This window comes from Pseudopodoces humilis, chromosome 3, assembly GCF_049639895.1.
Source record: "Pseudopodoces humilis isolate 2021_Gansu_Grassland_sample_001 chromosome 3, ASM4963989v1, whole genome shotgun sequence".
NCBI lineage: Eukaryota > Metazoa > Chordata > Aves > Passeriformes > Paridae > Pseudopodoces > Pseudopodoces humilis.
Window position 1 is genome coordinate 65,649,681 of NC_142202.1, and position 17,784 is coordinate 65,667,464.

General features: G+C 41.9%; 1 protein-coding gene across 1 annotated transcript in view; it reads right to left on the reverse strand.

The window, feature by feature from the left end:
* Window positions 1-8,672: 8,672 nt before the first annotated feature.
* The window catches only part of DCBLD1 (discoidin, CUB and LCCL domain containing 1), a 46,951-nt gene continuing 37,839 nt past the window's right edge, over window positions 8,673-17,784 (reverse strand). Inside the window, 4 exon segments of the mRNA XM_005518619.3 lie at window positions 8,673-11,086; window positions 13,601-13,720; window positions 15,248-15,297; window positions 16,319-16,409. Coding sequence (XP_005518676.2) covers window positions 10,569-11,086; window positions 13,601-13,720; window positions 15,248-15,297; window positions 16,319-16,409 — 779 coding nt within the window. The 3' untranslated portion in view covers window positions 8,673-10,568.

Genomic DNA, 17,784 nt, shown 5'->3' on the forward strand with positions numbered 1-17,784 from the left:
AAAATAAATTTGCAGTATCTGACTGTATAACAATACCATAAATATTCTGAAGCCCTTGACTAGGAAGAGCTACAAAGACCCAGACCTGTCAAAGGGTTAAGTCATTTAGCAAAATGTGTAGGAACTGCCCTTTCTCTCTCTTTGTTTTGGTTGATGTTTGTTTTCAATGCATTTTGAAATATTCTAAGTTTTTCCACTGAATTTACAAAACACTTCCCTTTTAAGTTACAACTTTTAGTCCTCATTTAAGTCCTTTTGTTCAGACTGTCTGTTTTGTGTTTTAAATTATATTTTAAAAGAAATAATCTCTCACCTATACTTGAGTGGTCAACTCACCCTAAAGCATGAAGTTCCTCTGAATGAGCAGAGAGCTCAAGTGAAAAGCAATGGTGTGGTAACTGGTAGTACTATAATTATGGTAGTGCTTAAGGATTTATTGGGAGTGTGTAAGCAGAGGGCAGAAAACTGTGAGCGTAGGAACTGTCTCAATAGACAAGGCTGAGTCATGTTGGATGAAAAGATGTAGAATGTACAATTGGTGAGGGCTGAAACTGTTAGCTATTTATTTTTTAGCTCTAAATTTTTTAGGAGGCTTTAGATATGGGTGACTTCAGCAGATGGAAGGAAGAGGGAAAGCAGAGAAATCTAGCTCGAGTTGTAAAACAAGCAGAGGACTAGAGGCAGCTATGAATGAAGATGATAGAAAGAGAAGAAACAAAATTACTTTGTTACCTGAGGTCAAAGAAGATGATTCAAAATTTCTTTGTGTTCCAGTGTCCTGCTGAAGGAGCTCAGAGGCTGCTTCCAGTGACTGTGGTCATTGAATAGTCCTCTGCATGTTTTTTTTCCAGAGACCCATGTGACAGAAGAGAAACACGTCCTGACTTAGGATGTGTAAGAAGTCTGTTTTTGCTGATTAAAACCTCAGCTTAATGACCTGAAAAAAATGGGCTAACATATTTCAAGCTTGCCTTTATAAGCTTGAACTTACACTACAATAATTGGAAAATATTATCACCTTGTCCAGTGTGTCTTTTCCAACAGGACGCAGTTTCCAATTCTTTAGGAGTTTCACAGTTGTAAGGGAACCGAGGAGTTGAGAAGTGGAAAACATGCTGACTTTGAAAGAGAAATACTCGATTTCTTTGGATTTTCTTTTCTCATAGATTTTCTGTTCTCATGTTGCTTTTAATGCTTCAGAGTAGCCTTGTCCTAGCTACTCTGTTCACCTGATATTCCCTTCCCTCAGAAGTACTTTGGAATCTGCTTATGATGCCTGCTGCTGTGCAGGATGTGTTGCTTCTGAGTCAAATGGAAAAAGACCAAGTAGTATTTTTCAAGGATTTTCAATTCCTAGGTGAAAACTTGAAGTCACTTGGGTAAATTTTCCATGCTCTGTACAATAGTGTTTGATTCAATCAGCTGCCCAAGTTATTTGGTGTCTCTTTGTCAGCCTTCTGCTTCGTGTGCTAAGGTTTGTGTTTCCCAGCTCTACCTAGGTAAGCATTGGAGCTGCCAATGTTTTGAAGGCTCTGCAGGGCTATGCTCTTCAGTCCCCTGTGAGAGGTATGTTAGAAGTCCACCTATTGATCCCAGGAGACCTGGCTACAGTTTTACTTTGTAACTTTTTACTGGGAATTGCGATCATAGTTCAGTTTTTGGCACTCTGTATTTCTTAAAATTTCCTTTTTGAAGTGCAAAAGTACTGCAGTCTTAGCTGGCTCCTCAGCTTCCCCTGCACCTGTTGTGGGGTCATCAGCTCTCTGCTGCCTGGTTTTCAATGGCTAGGTCTCAATTAGGAGGTTAGGAAAATGTAAATACAAGTGAAAGTACAGGCATTCACAGACATGTTTTGATTGCCTGTAGTGCTGAAAGTCAGGGGTGCTTTGGAGACAGCTGGTAATTTTTCTGTTAAAACTGCAAGTCTTCAAATATATTTGTAAATCTCTGTACAGCCTGTTGATTAAATCTTAATTTGCCTATGAACTGTCTAAATATTTGCATAGCTATTACTTCTGTCAAATGAAGTAAGTCAGATTCCCATGAAAATATTTTTTCTAATATTACTTTACTTGCTGTTGTCCAAGTGTTTGTCTGTCATCAAATTCTTTAGGGGAATGTAAGCAATAAAATGCTACTGAACTGGAATACTTACATATTTGGTCCCCTGGGCATACACTGCTGGGAATGTCCTTGACATGAATGCTTTCCCTTCCAATAATAAATTGAGTGTCCCTATTCAATCCCTGCTGGAACAACCTGTAGAGAGTTTGCCACTGTTGACTCTTCTTCTGCTAAAGGTTGGGGAAGAAGGTTTCTATAGGTTGGCAGTGCTGATCCTCTCATAGAAGTGAGGCCTTTGAGTTACGTCCGTAAATGGCACCAGTTCCTCTTGGTTCAATTTATAATTTGCATGGTAGTTTGTGGTTCTGTGAGAAGGGATTCCTTATGGGTGCTACAATTTAAGCCCTGCAGTGGTTACCTTCAGCTTCTGAGGGTGGCAGGTTTGGGCTTGGAACCGAGAAATTGTATAGCTGTGAATTGAGTGCTGCTGCAGGCTTTCCTGTTTATTTGATCTTCCTTTTTTATCCAGTGTGGCAGTTTAGGTGTTCTCCTAATTTGTGAGAGATGTGAGGTGTTTTAAGGCAATTCAGGAGGCCAGCAGAATTAGGGTGCTCCTTTAAGTATTATTTGAAGTGTTATTTTAAATCCAGGTCCCATATTACTAACTTCTATTTTAAAATGAAAGACATGACGATTCTATGTATTACGACCCCCACATCTTACTAAGTTAATGGGGTTGAGTGGTCTGGGTAAGTAGGCAAGTGTACTTGGGGCCGTGTCAGTTTTATGCAGTTTTCCGTGTCCAAACTTGTTTATTACTTAGTAATTGCAATTTGTGACCAGAATCTTCTTTTTCCTGCAAAGTATCTGCATTTGTATGTGGTGCCAACAGGGGGCAGCAGCTTCCTTCCAATATTCAGCATTAACGTACCTTTGAGAAACAGAACCTATTGTTTCATGGGTTCATTTTTTTGTGGTTTAGTTGGTTGGTTGTGGTTTTTAATTAAAAAAAAATAGAAAAACTTCATTCATTAGAACTATTTCTAGAAACATGTAATCTTAAAATAATTGACATCCAGTCTAATTGACATCCTGTAGCAAGTAGTTTGCAGATGGCACATATTACAGTTAAAAATTGTCCTCTATATATCAGTGAAGCATATGTCCAAACACATATAAACACAGACATACATAATTACATACAGATCTGCACTCATGACTTGCTAAAAAACACTTGATTATCCCCATCAATTACTTTAAAAAATGAGTGCTCTGCTTTCTTACAAGCTCAGAGACAAGCAGTGAAATGTTTTATCTCTTTGTGGATGTTTAATCTGTTTGTGGATGGGTTAAGGCTTTCCAAAAGAAGGGACAGAATGCACTGATAAAATGTGAAGTGAGATGGCCAGGTAGGTTCGTAAATACTCCTGCCTGTGCTTCACTGGTGCCCTTCAACCATGATACAGAACCAGCCCTGTCACATTCCTGGAATCTTTGCTGGAACAGAGACTGCCCATGGTCATGTCAGATGAGAAGAAATGGGAAAAAAAGATGTGTTTTGCTCTAGTCCAGGTTCAGACAGAAGCCTCTTTGGTTGGAGAAAGAAGAAGGTCAGTTCATGTTGACTCACCTTTGTCTTTTCTCTCCTGGTGCTCCTTTCCAGAGACCACCAAATGATAGTCCAGTCCACAAACCTTGTTTGTTGTCATTAACCAGGTGATCAATAGAGCTGTCAGCAGAGACATATTTATGTCCTTGGTGCTGGTCCTTGTACAGTGATGTGGTTGTATTATAAAAAGGAGAAGAGGGACCATGACTTCATATGTTAAAAAGTTACCTATATACATGAATACTTACCTTAAAGGAGTATGAATGCCAAGTGCAAGGTCTTTATAAGATAGTAGAAAACTTATTGCAGCATTGTTATCAAAAGTCTTGCTTTGTGTTGTGGCATGTCAGAAAAGGCTTGTGTGGCCTTTTATGATGAGATGCTGAAAGCGCTTGATGCACGAACCATCCACAACCTTTCCACATCCATGTATGACACCGACATTTCCATATAACAGGCATGCTTTATCCAGGTCACCTTATTCAAATTTTATAAAACTGTCTGTCAGAACAGATGGTGTCACTTAAGGATAAAAAGCTTAGCCATAGATGTGAAGAAAAGCTGCCTCTTCAAGTGAGGTCTGCTAGCTCGTCTTAGTCTTTATCGCCCCTGTCTTTCTTTCCCTCCTCAACAGAGGACTTTTCACAGGTTTGCGGCTGGTGTTTTCAGAGGCCTTTGCATTTTTTGGATAGGTTTGATTTGTTGCTACAGCTCTGGACAGGTGGCAGCATATCTGTCTATCTCAGTTCGCCCATCTGCGAAATGGTGTTTGCCTGGGCCAGAGAAATTAGGATGCACGAAACACATTTATAAAGATTGATTTCTAGTATATGCTCAGGGGGTTAAATTGTTCAGACCAGGGGTGGGGTGGTGGGTAATATTGCTCTTTCTGGGTCTTTTCTCCTCTTGTTTTATGGCAAGCATCCCCATCTTCTCTGCTATCTGCCACTCATCACGGAGGAGGACTTCTGATAAGCTCCCTGTCACAGCTCAGGCATCACCCATTGCTGTATGTTTCTATATTGTTTGTTTTAAATTGGTCTTGGTGTTTCTTTTAAGCCTAGGATTTTGGCTCCCTCCCTACCTTTTTGCCTGCCTTCTAGCAGGCAACATACATGTGTTTTTAAAGTCTATTATTGTCTGTTGTCATCTGATTTGGCTGAGAGAATGTTACAAGCTTTGAATAATTTATGTTTGTAAGTTTTCTCATTCTTTTTGATAGCTCAGATTTAGTAGGAGGAAATGCTGGGTATTCAGGGTACTGTTACTCTTTGGGTTAGCTAATAATGCAGATTATTAATACATTAAGGGAGCTTTTCCAGTAAAGTCTGTTAAAAATTTTGTGTCTAGTCAAAATTATGGATTCTTGAGGTCTATTCAGGGTGATTATTCAGGGCACAAATGCCTTAGTAACACTGCTATGTCATATTTGTTGACTTATTTTTTTACTATGGTAAAAAATTATGTTGTGTTTTAACTTGATTAAGTTGTCTCCTTCTTGGATTTCTCTTTTTTATACTTGTGACTGTATAAAAATAAACAGGATGATAATCTTGGATGTCACATGGCAGAGCAGTAGCTGTGTTGTGAGTGTCTAAGTAATGAATTAACTCAGCCCAGGACAAGAGGTTACTGAATAACCTTTGCCTACTGTAGATGGCAAAGGTTTTTTAGGACTTACAGCCTCTTAATGTGAGGCGAAGCCTAAACAAATTGGTCACGTTTGAATGAAAAAGTCTCCAAATTCTCATGTCCAGACTATACAATGAGATAGCACAGAAAGTCAGATGTGAGGCATCCTCCTTATCACGGGTAGCATGAATTTTCTCCAACTAAGGATGTCTTCCCTCTTGTCTTTATCTAGTTTAGAAATACTTTATCTGACTCCTTGTTGTGTGTCCTTAATGGATTGTAGGACTGTACTGGGGGGAGGAAGGGGGCTTCAAAAAAAGGAAGCCCTCAGGAGAGGTTTCTATTTTAAGTTTGAAACTGATTGTGCAGAAATGGCACCTTCCTTTTAGATAAGTATGTTCTGTGAAACTCACTCTCTTCAATAATTCCTAGGCATTGCAATGGTAGTCCTGTTAACCCCACAGAGCTATGGCAGGGTAATTTTCTGTGCAGGTATCAACATCACTGATGAGCTTCAAACAAAATGGCACATTCTGCTTTCACGCTGTACTAATCACAGTGGAGGCTGGAGGTCAGTACAAACTTACATCATAGCTGATATTGGAAAGAAAAGGGCAGTACACAATTTTTATTACGGAAAATAATAAGGAAAAAGGAATGCAACAACATAACCTTGTCATTCCTTTTCGGTTTGGCCCGATTACAGGCTGGGGAGCCTTTAAGAGGCCCGCTTGCTGAGCAAAGCTAACCTGATTTTGGAGAAGGGGTGGAGAAGAATACAGATGTATTTCTACAAGGTTACTTTTCAGTGGACATCTGATCCTGCAGGACTGCTGTGAGACCACAGACTCCCATATTAGAACTCTCTTAATTTTTTCACTTTTTGTTGTAATGATAGTGATCTACCAAAGAGGCAAGCACCGTTACGTATCTGTTCCTGTAATGGGACCTATAGCCTGATATTCCCATCCTGTGTAGAGAATTTTTTGTACTTCAGACAGGGTTCCACTAAAACCTGCCCATGGAGTGAAGGACTGCCAGTTCTCTGGCAGACAGTGGGAAAAATCTGAAGGAAGCCTGTATTAAAAACTTAATCCTCCCAGGTTTTAGCCATGCCAACAGTGCAGACCAGCCATGGGATTCACAAGCTGCTTCTAGTGATTGGAATCCAACCTCCTGTGTTTTTTCAAAATAAGGAGACAGGGATCTGTCATTACACACAGGTGCTAGAGACACTGCTGTGACTGCTGCCATTTTAGCTCCGTGCTCACAAGGCTCCTCAGATGCCTGGGGTGCAGATTGGCCTCAGGGCTTTCCCTGCCTGCCCCATCTCTGCAGGCTGCTGTAATGAGTGGGCTACTGAGCTGGTTGAACCCATCCTGTGGATGGTGAGGGAGGTCTGGAGAGGGAGGTGAGGCCAGGCTGTTGATCCAAAGACCATAAAAAGAGAGCAGGTGATGTTCTAACTAGGACATACTCTGAGCCAGGAAATCCAAATTCCCGTCTAGGGCTACTTTTAATCTATTGCCTGTTGGAAGTAAACATCATGGTAGGTGCTAAGGTAAGGTTTACTATCTGATGTTTAGCAACAAAAAGAAATAGAAAAATACTCTTTAGGATTACACTTGATAGGAAAAAATACTTTTGTATGCATTAGAAAGGTACTTGATAGAAGAAATAAGAATTTATGATCTATTTGCCAGTCTAAGGAGGTCGGGGCAAATAAAATTTGTGTTTTTGCTGTGGTATTTTTGGAACCTTTGTTGTAGATGGGGGCTTTTTGTAATTTTTTTGTGTTTTAAATATAATGCACCAGCTGGAAATGCATGCTGTCATTTTTTGGTTTGGGCTGTAGGTAGCTGACGCCATTTTTAGTTTTATACTTTCCTACCTCAAGAGCCACCTTCTTTGGTTCCCTCGGTCAGATGTGCAGTTACAGAGCTGTCCCTGTTCCCAGCAAAGTCAGCGACTTGCTGTCAATAGTCAATGGGACAGGCAGGTCCTAATTGCCAGGAGCAGTTAATATTTAACCTTTTTGTGGACTCTGACTTGGCTTTACTGTTCCAACCCACTGGGAGTGGCTGCTTGGGGAAGAAGTTTGGTACTAAAACACCACTGAAAGTCTCCATTGACCAGAGGATCAGATCAGACCCTGCTCTCATACAATCTCTAGAGATGCTGGAGAGAGATCCAGAGCTAACAGGCCTTCTGAATGTGGTAATCTCCCAAAATGGTGCATACTCTAACCTTCACTGTGGGACAAAGGTTTTTAAACCTATGGTGTTTTATAAGGCTGTCTGCTTGTGTTCTATCTGCATCTGGCTTTGGCAGAGGACAGGCTGATGTAGACAAGCTGGAGTTTGATGTATCAGTATGTAAAAAACCATTCAGAGGATGGATGGATGGGCGCGGGCACTGGTAAGATTCAGGAAATCCTCTTTCATTCCTACACAGAGCTTTGTATCTCGACCACCATTAGGATACAGAGACGTAGAGTAGGAAGTTCCCTTGTGTATCTGCTGCTAGGGTTGCTAAAAATTTCCTAGGCCAAGGTGGAGAGGCCCGAGGCTCTTAGTGTTAACCAGGCTCAGCAGTCACTCAGATGTGAACCATGAAGCACCGTGGCAGTGACCAGGAGATGTGCTGCCTCTGTCCCTGTCAGCACTAATCTGCTGTGAAGGGAGGCTGAAGGTGTTTGGGGATCTATTTTATGCCACCTTTGCAGGTTTGTTGGGTTTCTTTTGAGGGGGGTAAGGATGAAGGCAAGGTGCAAATTGAGATCAAACTTTCCATTAGGCTAAATCAGCTATGTTAAGATGGATTTGAGTGACAGCAGAAATGGACAGATGTTGCCAAGGAGCTTTTGACACTTGCTGCAGATGTGCCAAGCATGTGGCAGAAATATGCAAAAAGTTCATTGTAATACAAGTACTGTCATCTGCTGCCTGGTCCCCTTGCATTGCTGTGTTACTTAGCTGCCTCATTAGGTGGGGAGTAGGCCTAATTACTGACTTGTTTGTCAAGTGACAAGTCAGGCTAATTAGTTGTGTGGGCAGAGGATTGGTTTCAAGCTCATCAGGAGGGCATCCTCATCCTTTCCTCAATCATATGCACCCAGCATCAGGGTTTGGCACAGGAGTTTGTTTGTGGGCTCTTCTCTAGAGCTTATGGACAGAAAATCTGGGTTAAATGGGGCACTGAGAGAATCTTTTTTTAGCCTGTCACACTGGGGTCGTGAATTGCAGCAGCGCAACTGGCACTTTTGCAGGGCGTAAGGAACACTTCCTTCTCACCCTGCAGGGTATGTGGCGGGAGTGGGCGTGCAGCGATGATCGAGTCACCGAGTGAAGTGGCAGGGCTGTGTGGCTGATTTACAAATACCAGTGTTCTTTATTTACACAGACATGTAAACAACAGAAGGTAAACAACACCGCCCAGCTCGGTCTAACAAACAGGCTGCTGCTGTTTCACTTCGGGACCTGAGGTGTTTTAGACATTTCACAGAAACTGTATTGACAGCAAACACAGGAAGGCTACGAGGTTACCTTGACTCTTTCTTCTTTGCATGGGAATTGCATGCACGGTGCGGCAGCGCGGGGGAATGCCACCACCTGAGGCCGCAAAACAAGGGTATGCAAAGAACCCACTCAGAGCTTGCCTTAAGTTCAGGTCTGGCTGGAGTTAGCAGTATTTGTGAGCAGTACCACTGCAACCACTCTGTCCTCTGAGAGCACTTTCCACCCAGAGAGCTGAAAGCACTCTGCAAACAGACTGATCAATCTTCATGGCATCCTTTGCAAATCATCCCGTTTATGTACAAGAAAATAAAGCGAGGGCCTTCAAAGAGCGACTTTCCCAGAGCTCAGGTTTCACTGGTCTCGCTTCCCAACCTTGTGCCTTAAGTATAGCACCATTCTTTCTTCACAGAAGTATATAGCTTCTTGACATTTTAGGACAAGCTTTTGAATTCAAAGAAATGCCCCAAACACTGGAGGTAGGAGGGCAGTGGACGGTCCCAGTCATGACCAGAAGCTGTTCTGCTCCAAAAGCTGCCCCTGCTGAAAGAGGAGCCCGCTACTGTGCGACACATTGCACCCAACCCCAGGCTTTTTCAAGTTTGTCTGAAAACGGAACTAAGGGAAACATTAGCTGCAAAAGAAAAACTATTTGAAAACAACAGTGCTGATCTTGCTGGTCTTGCAGATTTAACTGCAACAGTAACCCATACACACACTGTGTTTTAGGTAGCTGAAATACTTCTAGCAGAAATGTTACATTAAATTTGTAAGACAGAAAAATACCTAGTGGAGTTCGGGAAGTTTGCTGCTTTGTGCCAAGGAACAAATTTCCTTATAGTTTAGCAGCAAAAGAATCAATGTGGGCTTGAACAGCATTGAATTATCAGCTGTAAATTCACATTTTGGTTACAGACACACTTCCTAAATAAAAAAAAATATAATAAAATAACTTCCCCCAGATTAACTGGTATCGGATATGTTGTTTTGTTTTGTTTGTTTTTCTGGTTTAGGTTTGCTGGGGTTTTTTTTCTGTTGTGGAGTGAAAACCATGGCTTGAACCCAAAACCAGTTTCAGCCTTTATACCTGTTTTCTAACATGAATTGCAAGTTTCATGGGCTCAGCTTGTACGCTAGATCAAATTCAAGCATGTGAGAATTGCTGCTAAAAAAGCAGCTGGGAAGTTGTGTTTGAGCACAGCATTTAAATACTCAGCTGCCTTCTCTCATGCACATTATGCAGCAAGTAGTTTAACTTCTATCCTCCCAGTCAGAATTGCAGCCCTATCTTCAGTTATCATAGGAAAGGAGATGAATCAACACAACTGTAAGATACACCATTTACAGCTGCCAGCACAGCAGCAGGTAAGATAAAGACAGAAAAAGAGGACTGTTTTTCTTAAATAGGCATTCCTGCAATCCTTTCAAACCCCCAGGTGAAAAGGAAACCTAAGAAATTCTCCTTAAATAAAAGCTATGTACAAATTGCACACATTGCAAATGGAGCACTGAGATCAGTTACAGAAAATAAGATGTACAGTCTTCACTGATAACATCTCTCTTGCTATAAACAGTGATAAACAGCATATGCTTTCTTCAGATGTCAGAACCCAGCAAGACAGCAATATTATGTACACAGGGCTTGTTTGCCTTCTGCCTCCCACAGCAGAGTCCCTCCAAACTCTGTTTTCACTTCAGAAAGCTGTGCAGTGACGTTCCTGCGCACCGTGCCGCTCCTGCTCGGCAAATCACAAGAGAGCTGTCATTGCTGTCTGGCTTATGGGCTTTAGGCAGTCCCTGGGCGTGGAGTAACCCTCGCCCCCGAGAGCAGTTTGCTGGGGCTTCTGGTAGTCTGTGCTGTAGCTCACCGAGGTCAGAACACCATTAACTTTGGGTTTATCGTAGTTTATGACACTCTGGGGTGTCTGATAGTCTCCGTTCCTGGTGTCGGTTTTACATGAACTGGAGAAGCTGCCAGCAGGAAGGGAATGTATCTGAGAGGAGGCGACAGGAACGTTGTAGCCATTCTCAGAGGGGAAATTACTTTCTCTTGCTATGTGCCGTTCTATGATGGGGGTGGCGTACTCCGGCTCTTGGCTGGTCAGGGGCAGAGCATATTCGTGCCTGTTAGCTCTGTGAGGGCAGTGATAGTGATTTTCGAACTCACAACTCCCCCTTCTTCCCTCCTCCTTGGTGTCCATGGGGCGAAAAGTAGATCCTTTACGTGTTACCGTCCCAGTCCCAATCATGAGAGGCTGCTGATAATCTAAAAGAAAGCATGAAATAAGGCATAGATTGGTTATCATATATATATATATATATATATATATATATATATATATATTACTTAAGCATAGATAGGTATTTTATGTTGAAAAACTACACTGTTATTTTATGAAATGCATGGTTATTGGGGACGTGGGGAAACCTTTCCCCAACACCGATCCTTCAACTTCCTTCAGCCAGCAAGAGTTGCACAACATGGCAGAAGCTCTTCCACAGAGAAGCTCCAATCTGCCACATTTTTTCCTCCTCCCTCCCTCCCTTTCCCTACCTACCCTCTCCCAAATCAACTAACATTTCTGGAGTATACTTGAAAGCCCTAAAAAAAAGAGTGAGATCAACAAAGTATTAGCAACAAACTGGACAAAGGACACTTCAGGAAGATCCACAAGCCAGAAGTTCTCCAAAATGAGTGTTCCACTTTCGGAATAATTAAAATGCCCAGAGGATTCTTAACGAGCCGGCTTTATTTAAAAGGCATCTCACAGTAGCTGACTGACAAGAAGGATGAAGTTAGGCAAAACGGCAGCCAAGAGAGTCAATGGAAGTGTGAAATGTGCTAAGCCAGCTCAGCACGGCTGCAGGCATGCCAGGGGGGATGAGCTTGGGGGGAGAAGCAGGAATGGTGCTGCCGGAGGAACTGGGCAGTCACCCAGTCAAGGGGGATGGCAGGGATAGAGCTGGCCTAGGGCAAACGGCCTGAGAAGGAGCAAGGAGTGGGGTGGAGGAAACAGAGCCTCAAGAAGTGCGTGTTTGCACCTCTAGTTAAGGTAGGTGCCAGGCTGCTGTGTGAGGAGATCTGAAGGAGAAGGTTTTCTGAAAAATCCAGTAATACTATTATGAGAAAAGTGAACGTTCTAACTTTCTCGCTTTGGCGCTGGTGACAATCTCTTACAGATACATACAGTGGCCTGAACAGCTCTAGTAAATGACACTGCTAAAGTATCGTGTTTTCATGCAGGCGTGAAGAAGTTAGCTCGGTTTCTGTTCTGGCATCGCGGTTCATCTGACATGAGCGTCGAATTCGATCCCATATGTCCTGTGAATCTTTTTGGCAGTTTCTGGCTGTGTCCCAAACTTCAGCATGTAGGGTGAAGGTGTTATGATATTTCACTAAGTAAGTAGTGCAGCTCTCCCCAGCATCGCTGCTGCCATCCCCGGAAATCTCTCTCGCTCAGGATGAAGCATCTCGACTTCCTCCTGGCTGCCTTTGGGAACCGGCAGGCAGCTGGGGGTCCCAAGTGAGGAAATTTCATGTAGCATGATAACTTATATGCAGATCATGAGCTCCCTACAGTTAAACTATTAAATGACACATTTCTAGGTTGCATTCACGTTCTTATTTTGTGGTTTTTATTTTTAAGGAGACTGCAGGTGAAATGCTAAGGCTGGGAATATGCCTGAGGCAGGCTGAGAGCTCAGACTTCCCAAAAACACAGCAGGAGGGGATGGTGGAGAGAGCAAAGACTGCTCAGATGTGGCCAGGGAACCAAATAACCATATTTTGTGAGGAACCTTTATTCATTCTCTTTCCTTAAAACTGCTTTATAGGTCTCTGCATATTTATATTGGAAGTTTCTATAAAGGATTGAAACTGTCTTTGAAAGATATTGAGAGCAGCATCATATGGAATTACAGTAACCATTCATTTGTTTTATAAATGTATTTCTCTGCCAAACACAATGAAGAAATTCTAAGGAATTTCTAAGGTCTAGGGGCTGAAAACAGCAAACTAATCTTTCTTCAAGAGTGCTGATCACTGATCCCATGAAATGGCTGGTCTCACTGGCCTTACCAGACAGACTAGACTAGGCGGGGATAAAATGTGCTAAGAGGATGAATTAAAAAAATCATCCCTTTGGGATGCAAATAGTACTGATGCTCTTTCATTGGGATTTGCTCTATCCAAACAGTGACCTGGAGCCAAGGTAGCACAGAGAGAAGTGCTGTGGTTGGCTTTCTTCTCTCTCATCCACCTGCCTCCTCTTTGGGAGGCCTCATCTCCCATGCAGTTCAGGAAAGCTGCACAGGGATCTCAGCACAACTTCCAGTCAGGCATGAAATCCCACCACAAACCAACTAAGTAACTTTTCTATTTGATCAGCAGCAAGGGGCATCATATTTCCATTTCCAGAGACACTTGTGTTTGAATTGAAACACAACCATTAGTCAGCAAAGGGAACCAATGCTATCCTAGGCACATTCTTACACTTCATCCACGCCTGAGTGCCTTCCATCATTACCTTCAGCTGTAACTATTTCAGAGTCAGGAAATTTTTCCAACAACTCCAAGAAAACAAAAATCCAAAATAGTGAGTCTTTCTTCTCCTAATATATTTAGCTGCTTCACTATATGTTTGGGATGAACATGAATAAATCTGGACCTCAGTTTACATAAGAGCTGAACCTTGTAACATTGCTGGGCCATCCCTCTCCCTGCTACTGGCTCTGCACACAGAGAAAAAGGGATGCAATCTAGGGGGGGAGCAGCTGTTACCTGCCATGTCACTGGTGACCAGATCCAGCTTTTGTGGTGTCTCCTTCTCGTTGTTGTAGCTGATGGTAAATTCAGTTGACTGATGTCTGGTAAAGGGCTGCTTGATTTGTTTCCAACAACCTATGAAAAAGAAGTAAAAATAGAAGGCTTATCAGCAAGCTAAATGCTTAGAATCAGAAGACTTACCAAAAAGTTTAATTTTTGGTATATTCATTGCTCTCAATATATTGAAATAGTTAAAAAACATGACTAAAATGGGCTGTTTGTTTAAAAAAAGCCCCCTAAATATGGAGGGTGAAGGAAGAAGTGAATCATCAACTGGGATTTCCAAGTTTATATAAGATTTTCTGGCAAGAAGGGCTCAAACTCTGTAGGTGCCTACAGTGATGCCTTAACAAAGTATATTGATAAAATACCAGCTTTAAGTCAGTTATGTTTTGGCATTGAATATGTGGCAAAAATAATGCTTATAATTTCTCCTTTTTTCAGTAGATTAGGGTGGCTTCCATTTCATTGGTATCTGAGCACCTGCACTCATCAATTAGCTTGTTCTCACAACACCCTTGTAAGACAGAAAAGAAAAAAAAATCCACAGTGTCAAGGACTTGCTGGAGCCTGCACCAGGAGGTCTGTGGAGAGGTGAGTTTGACTCACAGCTTCCTAAGCCCCAAGCCTGGTTCACAAGGGCTTAGGAGCTTGAATAATGAAGCAGACATACAACAAATGAACTGACTGGCTAAGAGGCTATCTTCAATTTCTTGGGATTTGTCCTCATTAGCAAGTGAGAAAGGATTATGATGTGACCTTGAAAAATCATATTAGCAAATATGATGTTAAGTACAAATTAATTTTCTAATGAGGGCGAGCTGCAGTGGGTAACAGCATTCCTTTCACTGACGTCAGCACCTGCTGAGGGATGAAATTTTGGAGCTGAGCAAGAGACTTGTCAAGAGACATATGAAGTGCTTAGTGGTTTGGTTTTTTTATGGAAAACAAGAGTTTCAGAAGCATATTCCTTCACAGAACTGTCTGGCCAGGAAAAACACCCCAGCTACCAAGCTGATGGGAACCCCACTCTAGGAAATGTTATTGAGCAAGACAAAGAAAATATTTCATTGGGGTTTTGCAGTCATCTCCTAAAGCAGTGTGCTTAAGCCAATCCTTCATTCAATACAGTTCACTGTTGTTAGGCTTTATAAACACAGTTTCAACCAGGGAGGGCAGTGAGAAGAAAATATTAAAGCCGTAAAAAATTATTATCCCTTGTTCTCTTAGAGAAAGGCAATCCCCTCTGCTGTGGGGAAAAGAAAAGAAAACGAGCAATTTTCTGCAAAATAGGTATTTTGGAAGTGGGAAGGAAAAGGAGGGCACCTGGGAGCACTCTTACATGCTAACTTATGCACTCTGTATAATAGATCTTTTGTTAATTGCCTTTCTGTCATAGAAACTAAATTATATTGTTTCTCAGGGCACTGTGCTAGGATGACACAAGTGGGACTATCACTTGCTGTTTCCCTGGTATGAAGAGGTGAATTTGAATGAGGAAATGTGGATTCTATTTCACAAGCATTAAATACTTAGTTGCATATACTCCTTCCTGCTGGCCCAGGGGACAGGACAGGACAAAGTGCATGATTCTCCACTAACCTGATTTCTGAGTACTGGATAATCCATAGGAAAGTCCTTTGGCTTCTCGCCTGCGAGGAGAGGAAAGGATTTATGAACATCAGTACTTACAGCATTTCAGCTTCATGCCTTAGCTCCAGCAGAGCCTTTTTACTTAGTGGCTGAGGACAAGGCTTCACTTCGAGTTCCTGGAGGTTGCTGTTGACCAGAACATCAGGCATGCAAACCAGCACTTTGACATTTTCTTTTCCTCCATCTATGTGCAGGTTGTGAATTCTGGTGTTCACATTTCTGGGGCTGGCACTCATCAGTTTGACGTGTCTATGCCTACATGTGTCACTCCAAGCTATGTTTGGGTCTGCTCTTCTCAATTCTTTGGCTATTTTATGGATTTACTGGGAATCCAGGGCAGAGCTGAGTATCACTAGTGATGAAGCAGCATCACCAGAGCATTGCTTACACTTCCAAATCCCCATCTGCTGCCAGAAGAATTTCCTGGTTCAACATGAAAGTGCAGATTCATAGGAATGGGCATCTAGCAGGAAGCACAGTTAGCAGTGCTTCTTCCAGTCTTTTGAGATGAAATAGCTTACTTTTAGCTGCTTACATCAGTGTATGTGTGTGACTCCAGAGCCGAGCTCTGCTTTCAGCCTGCTAGGTTAAGTGCTCTGACTTAAGGGACTGGGAAGCAGAAACACAACAGGAGGGAAATTAAAGAAAATTATCCAGATAGATAGCTCAAATCTTCCCTTCACTGAATTTTTACTTGGCTTTGGTGTGGAAAGTATCCTGTTTTTGATTGCTTTACACCTCAGTGCTTGTCAGTACATGTAGGGTGAAGAGAACAGCTGGTTATGCACAGTTCTGACCTGCTTTACCTTCATTTTTCTCTGACTAGGGGAGGCATGCAGTAAGAAATATAATTTACAAATACAATTTACAAAGACAGGTTAAAGACTACTTAAAAGAAAGACGGAAAAACAGGATCAATTCCCAGCTCCCTGGTAAGGAGGCTCTGGAAAGAAGGCACAGAGTTGGACATGCTAGCTAGGTACCCACAAATGCCTCCTTTGACAAAAAACAGTATCTTACTTGCGTAGGGCTGCGCAGATACAAATTCCAGAGAACAAAAAAAGAAACAGCACGATGAGGATGGGGACAATTATAGCTGTAAGCTTTAAACCTGCATGAGAAAAAAAAGGAATAAAAGTTTAAAAGGTACTCTAAAGCTGGTAATTTTTACTATAACAAAAGGTAGATAATGTTGCAGGAATGCTTCTTGAAGAAAGCATGAAAATGTACAGTTATAAAACAAAAAGACCATTCCTCAGCCATGGTTGGATGCCATGTACCTGTGTGGAAAAATGTTGAAACAGAATAGTTGAATGTACTTTCTCAAGGGTTACACTTGACTTGGCATCTATATGCATCATTACAAAGAGCAGTTCTTTCTTATTACACACTAGATGACTTTTAAAAAGCCACTCATACACACTGTTTGCAGTTGCTTATAAATCTGCTGGAGGAGACTGCAATTTTACATGCCAAGTATCTCATGGGTCGTGCTGAACTGGCTGAAACATTTCAGTCAAAATAGTTCAAAGATTTCCATGAGGGAACATAGGGAAAAACCTGTTTAGCCACTCTTAAATTCAAATATGCTTTAGAGCAGGGATTTGAAAATTAGCAGTGGGCTAGCTCTTGTGTCAGGAGTGTGCCATTCCATTTCTACAGACACTTGCCAGCTGTGAGAATAAGGCAGTATAAGTGTCTGCAGGACATTTACAGTTTAGCAGATGAAATCTCAGTAGATTTCATTTTCAGTGAACATGGATATGGTTTACTCATACTGCTGCACAGATGAACTGAGTTTTTTTTCCTCTTGGCAAGCAGTTTCAGAATTTTGTTTTTTCTTCCACTGATTGCTTCTTACAACCAGTTTTTTCACAGAGGCATTTCTACAACTCTCAGCTACCTAGTGGGTACTAGCATTTGTGGGTCTGGCAATTCCTGCCTGGCTATGAGCCCACCAAACAGTCAGTATACCAAATTTTGTTTGCTTTTTAAAGTCTAAGAAGTTAGCTCCACAACATTAAAGGATCAAGACTGCAAATTCAGGGAGAATTACACAAATTGAGGTTGTCTGAGCCCCCATGAACGCAGGCATTATGGAATAGTGTTTAATTACACAATCAGGCACTACTCTATGCTGCTTTCAGCTGGGAACTCACTCTAGAAGGAGTCATGCTTGTGTGGAGAGATGATAACACTTTTGTGAGATGACTACTTCACATACTAAAAAATTCTAAAACACAGGATGAGAGTGAGGAAGAACTCTCCCAAAAATTGCTGCTGAGTGCTCACTGTATTCCCTTGAGCCACCCACCAAGCATGGCACATCAACCAGTATGACAGGGAAACCAAAGCCCAATGTTTAACACATCAAGGAAAATTAAGGCTTTCAATCTCTTTCTGTGCCTTAACACAAAAAGAACCTATTGCTCCTCCCTCTTCTCTCTGTCATTAATAAAGTCTGAAGGGAAAATAAAAGTTTTGAT